Source organism: Oryzias melastigma, linkage group LG9 (genome assembly GCF_002922805.2).
Source record: "Oryzias melastigma strain HK-1 linkage group LG9, ASM292280v2, whole genome shotgun sequence".
Lineage (NCBI taxonomy): Eukaryota > Metazoa > Chordata > Actinopteri > Beloniformes > Adrianichthyidae > Oryzias > Oryzias melastigma.
This window is the reverse complement of record NC_050520.1, coordinates 1,748,662-1,754,661: the sequence shown is the minus strand read 5'-3', so window position 1 is coordinate 1,754,661 and position 6,000 is coordinate 1,748,662. Positions and strand designations below refer to the sequence as shown.

General features: G+C 40.7%; 1 protein-coding gene across 4 annotated transcripts in view; it reads right to left on the bottom strand.

Moving 5' to 3' along the window:
- Window positions 1-6,000, bottom strand: part of taok3a (TAO kinase 3a) — a 63,567-nt gene that overhangs the window by 7,285 nt on the left and 50,282 nt on the right. For all 4 annotated transcript variants that reach the window (XM_024274935.2, XM_036213733.1, XM_024274932.2 and 1 more), the window contains one exon: window positions 5,754-5,891. In XM_024274935.2, the coding sequence (XP_024130703.1) occupies window positions 5,754-5,891 (138 nt within the window). The remainder of the gene's footprint in view (window positions 1-5,753; window positions 5,892-6,000) is intronic.

Here is a 6,000-nt window from a genome sequence, read left to right as displayed (position 1 = left end):
TCCCTGAAATGAAGCCTGAATATTCAGCTCATGGCCGCAGCCCTATTGGCTGGTCCTTTTTTATTATGGCCATGCAGTTTTTACCCATAATAATAAAAAAAACTTTTTTTCTAGGACATAGTTTCAACCCTCCACCCCATAATGTTGGTCTTAACTTCGATCATTTGTTTATAAAATTTGTTATTCTCCCACTAATAAAACAGTACTCGACATGAAAGGTGTAGTCTTCTGTCTCACCACAAGAGGGAGTTTCTGCTTTTAGAGCAGCTCAGAAGGAGCGAACCTTCCGTGAAATGAAACACAGACAGAAGCTGATTGTGTGCCGTTTATGTTGTAGCTGCCCACTAAAGGCTTAACTTCAGAAAAAGAAGGAAAAAAAATCCTAATTTGTCCGGTTTTTCTTTTCAAAACAGCGACACTTTACCGCTGCAGCTGAGGTCTGTAAAGGCTTCAGGCTCTCCGCGGTGTCACCGTGAGAACAAGCCGCATCACGATCAAATAGTCCGCTTTTTTTTGTGAAAAATGAGCTAAACCAAAGAATTAACAAGAATAAAGTACTAAATATTGATCGAATGTTTATTTATTTTGTAAATGACCATGGTATAAGCGGGATAAAACCCTCCATTATGAGAAATTAACGCACACTTCGTCGGGTATTATCCCTTATTGGAAATATTGGAAATATTCAGTCATAACTAACATAGTAACATTTATTTAAAAAAAAAAATACACCAGACGCTGGCCAAGCGTCTGGCGGGTTCAAACCTGGGAGGGGAACTGGCAGGGTACTCATTGAGTAAGCTCTACAGTCCAGTATTCGCTACCAGCTTGTACTGTGCTGAGTAATCACTGGTAGCGCCTGAGACATGTAGTTGGGTGCCCTTGTATTTTACGGTAATCGCTTTCTACCGCCCGCCTTCACCAGTCCCCCGCTCGAGCTGCTCCTAGCGCCCTGGCGGGTCCCCGGGTTAACCCCCAGGGTGCAAGGAGCAGCTCGAGGTGCCTTCCAGCACGTGAGCACACTTCCAAGTTTGAACCAATAGACGATTGTCGCCGATCGCTATTTATACCCCTTCGTTACCCACACGTGCAAACTAATGGTTTTAACTCCAGTGTTTTTTGGCAAATTTGAATTACACACGATATGTTCGTTAGTTTTAAATAAAATAATGTGAAAACAAAAATGATTTTAAATGTTTTTTTTCTTTTAAAAAGATGCATTTTGAGCCGCGGTGCATGCTGGGAAACGTGACGAAATCTCGCTAGCTAGCTAAGCTAAGTCTCGTTTCTATTGAGCGGTCCGGTGCGGTCTAGTAGAGTAGTAAATACAGAGCAGTTAATCCAGGTGGTGAACGTCTCCAATCAGTTAAGGCCACAGACATAATATATAATAAGACAATCATCTCTGACGTCACCCATTGACTTCCACAGTCCCTCGAAATGAAGCGTGAACATCCAGCTCACGACCGCAGCCATATTGGCTGGAGTTAACACCTCCTGACACGGACGTTCCAAGTATGGGGAAAGGGGGCGGGACCGAGTTCACCCGCTATACTTTAAACATGATTTTTATTGAATCACATACATCAACAAGAGTCATCTTTATATGTTAAAATTAAAATTTTACTGCCTTAAAATGTAAATGCTGTTTTGGATTATAAATCCACTCACCACCAGAAGCAGACCTGAGAGGAACATACAAGATAAACAGATACAAAAAAATCGAATTACTGGAACTAAAATAAATAATCATAATATACATTAATGATTTATTTCCGGCAAATATAAAGTTATTCTTTTAGTACTTATCGAAGAAAAGACACCAGATGACTCCCAGAGAGCGTGTTAGAACAGTTTACAGCATTGCAGCAGGACAAAAACCGAAATATAGCGCTCATGCTAACGCTAAATCTGAAGCAGACAGCAAAACACCGTAGCACTGCTCCCAGAATCCACCGCGATCGTCACCTGTCAATCAAAGGCCGCGCCCCCTCATTAAGCGAAAATAAATGCTGTTTAAAAAAAAATTACAAACTTAGAAAAAATCAAATATGCAGCTATTGATGAAATAAAAACTTTAAGCACCAGGCATTAAAGGGGTTTATTAGAGGGTTGAAAATGAGGATTTTAACATGGGAGTCTATGGGAATTTGCTCACTCAAAGCACCAGCCTCTCTGGTCAGTGCTGGTACTGCAACGTTTTGTTACTTCCGGGTTGGCTTCACGTTCCGCCTGCCAGTGTTGGGGGTTGGTTAGCGCACAAACAGAGCTCTCAGCGACAGGGAAGGGGGGCGGGTTGCTCTGTGTCAACAGTCCCGCCCACAACCCAGAACTGTATTTCTAACGAGCTACAGCATAAAACATGTCTTAATAAACGACAAAAGGCTTTTTGATTTTGGCTAAAAACGTCTTAATTATTATTAAAAGATATAACTAAAATGCATACATTTTGATAGCTATGAAGCTTAATTATTGTTAAGTATTTGAGAGTATTTCTTTATTCAAATCGTTATGAATCAGAAGCAAACAAAAAATAATGCAGTTTGAAAAAGATCCTATTTGTGACGTAGAAAACACACTGGGCAGGTCATGACCTCTGCTCCATTCTCCATCCACTTGCAGACAAATAGATCCACGAACGTCTTCATTTTCCTAATCTGAGCTGGAATCTAGATCAAAACTGTACGGATGGATAGCTCCGATATTGCTCGCCATTTTTGTCGCACCAGTAAAGTTAGGTTGTGAGGGGCTGTGAGCTAGCAGGTAAACAGAGAGCTTTCAGCAACGGGAAGAGGGGGTGGAGTTACCAACGGTCCTGCCTACAGCTCAATTTCTAAAGAACTCCTGCCTTTCTGCAGAAACAGTGTCCTATAAAATGACAGGTTTTTACATTTTGGATAAAAACAGAGTAATTATAATAAATACACTGAGAATTGTTTACAATAGAAAGAAAATAGAGCTTAAGAGGGCCTTTAAAGTCAAATTATTGTAATAAAATTTGTGTAAAAACGCCATTTTGTTAAGAGAATTTTAGGTTTAAGGGAAAATACTTTCCTAATTTAGTTTTTTAAACCAAATTATTACCTAAAATGTGCTTATTTTTAGTCAACCTAACTTATTTTTATGTCTAATTAAAATCTGTTTTGAAGATTTAACTGTCATAAATATGATTTCCTTTTCCCTTCACTCCCGCCTCACCTGACACCTCTGTGTGCCCCCCCATCATGTGCCGTTTCTCTGCGGTTATTTTTTTCCTTCTGTTGCTCCTCGTGTTTTTGAGAGCTTCTTGTCTCCATCAATCGCCCCCCCCCGTCTCTCTTTGTCTACCTGCTTCCAGACTTGGAGGCCAATCGGAGGACGGCTGCTCTCTCTCGGCAGAAAGAAGAGATGATGTCATCTCTCTGGGCGCCAGCGGGCAGGACGGGCGCCTTCACCCAGCATCCATTGCAGTGGCGGAGAGGTGGCATTTTAATGACACAGGAGGAGCAGCAACAGTTGTGATGAAGGGATTGTTTTTAAGATGTTTTTCTTGAAGGTTTCCGTCAGACTTCAGCCTCTTATGTGACGTGAGATGAACAAAGGACAAACTTCAAGTCCCCCCAGAGAAAAAAAAAAAAAAACAGGACTTCCAGCTGGTTTTGGTGAAACCAGGAGGAGCACTTCTGCATTCTGCAGACGTGAAGGTCGTCCTGACCGCCGCAGCTCCGGTCAAGGCCGGCCGCAGACGCGTCTTCCACGCTCCTGATCTGTAAAGACGTGACTGGACGCCAGCGGGCGGGTCACGGGCGGGTAAACTCGCTCACGCTCTCGCTCACAACACAACAACTACTTTCTGGGTACTGGAGCCGGTTTCCATGACAACAGACATGAAGGGAGAGCGTGGAAGGAGACAAACTCCTCCCCCTTCAGCTCAGAGTCACAGCTGAGGCTGACGAGGAGTCAGATACAGGAGCAGGAATCCATGATGGGGGGGGTAATGAAAAAAAACCTGGTGTGAGAAAACAAAGGCAATGAGGTGAGGAGCAGGAGAGGAGGAGGAGGGAGGAAACAGCGCAGGAACAAAGGAGCTGGTGATGAAGATGAAAGAGGTGAGGGGGTGAACAGGAACTTTGAAGTTTCTCTTCAAAACTAAATAAATAGAAATGTATAAAAAACATAGAAATGGATAAAAGTGATTGAATACTAAAAGAGCGATTTATAATCTAAAATAGGAGCAGATTTGTTTTTTTCTTCGATGAAAACATCGGGCGGCCATCTTCAGCCTGTTGATTGCTAGGACCAGATCTTCTTCTCAAACTGAAGTTACTTGTACACATTTAGATTGTAATTGATTTCTTAATGAATGTTTTCATTTTTTACTTTTTACAAACCCACTCTGGGCCAATTTCTAACGAACCCCTGCCGCTCTGCAGAAACTATGTCCCAGAAAATATGAGAAGTTTTTTATGTTGGTTAAAAATGGAATTATTATAATTAAAAGACCACAATAGATCAAAAGATGATCTGAGATGGACTTATTTTATTATACGTACATTATACTGTTACAAATGTATGAAATGTTTTTTTTTTATAAATAAAAAAAATTGATTTCCTTCGACATAGCCCTGCTTTAATCTAACCTCGATTGTTTCATTGATCCAACAAAGATGATCTTAAAGTTTCTTAAAGATCCACTCCAATAAAAATCGTCTTTGTGTGTTTTTATCAAATTCTTGTAGAATTTCTCTCATGAAAGAAGACCTATATAAAAATACTTTTAAATGGTTTTTGAGGATTTCTTAATTCAAATCGCATTGGATGACCATCAAAAGAAAACCAGATGCTAGAAAATACTCAGACTAACGACCCAGTTACTGAAATGGGCGGGGCTAAAGTCTACCTTTTCTGATGCCTCCATTTGAAGACAAATAGATCTATTAGAGTCTTAATTTTCCTCATCTCAGGTGGCAGGTGGCTTAAAACTATTGCTTGCCGTTGTTTTGTTTAGCTAATGTTAGCTTGGGGTTGTCAGAAGCCGTAAGCTAGCGTGACGAAGGATTAATGAGACATTAGTGGAGCTAACTTTCGGTCCTAAGGGCCCGCCCACAATCCAGAATTGCCTTTCTAACAAGCTGCAGAAAATATGTCTTAAAATTGAAAAAGTATTTTTTTATTTTGGCTAAAAACTGCAGAGTCATGAGTGAAAGACCACTAGGAACATTTTTATGATAAAAAATATAGTAGGACTTTTTTAAAAGAACGTTTAACAAATTTAACAAGTTTAAATTTTTCCTCTTTCATTTTATTTTTGTTTGCATTTAGTTTAATTTCAAAGGTTTTTGAGGATGTGCATGTGGAGGTTAGTTTTAATCACTTCTAAAGCTACCTACACACCGTGTACACAAAGTGTTCACACAAGAAAAGCAGGGAGGGGCTTCTTGCACCGAGAGTTGGAAGAGTCTGGTTGCAAAATGTCAAAGTGGTGTAAATCCAGTGAATAGTCCTCCAAGTTTTTTTTTCACAGCTCAAGAATAATTTTTTCCATATTTAGGCTTCTTTGCCACATTTTTAAGTTGACTTTTATAGTTAAATCTTTATGACAGTTTTTCATATTTGAATCATTAAATCCATATTCTCACTGAGTCTTTGTTTTTTTGCTTCTGTGGGTGGAAACCTCGTTCCGGTTTTGCCTCTCAAAGCGACAGTAACGCAAACACAAAACATTTCTCGGAGTTTGACTGTCACAACAAAAACAGGTTTTGATCAAATCTCACCAGAGAGGCCGACTTTATGGTGGCGAAACGGCCCTGGTTTTTGTAGTTTTGGGCTTGGCTGCTCCTGTCGGAGGACGCCGACCTGGGCTCGGCCCGCTGGTCCCTGTGGATCCCGTCATCCCAGTTGTACTGATGGTCCTGAGTCCAAAACAAAACACGGGTCAGAGTTCCGATTGAAATCCGGTTCCAGTGCCAACGGAGAAGATTATAGCTTTATAGATCATGTGAAAATCACGATGAAACATTT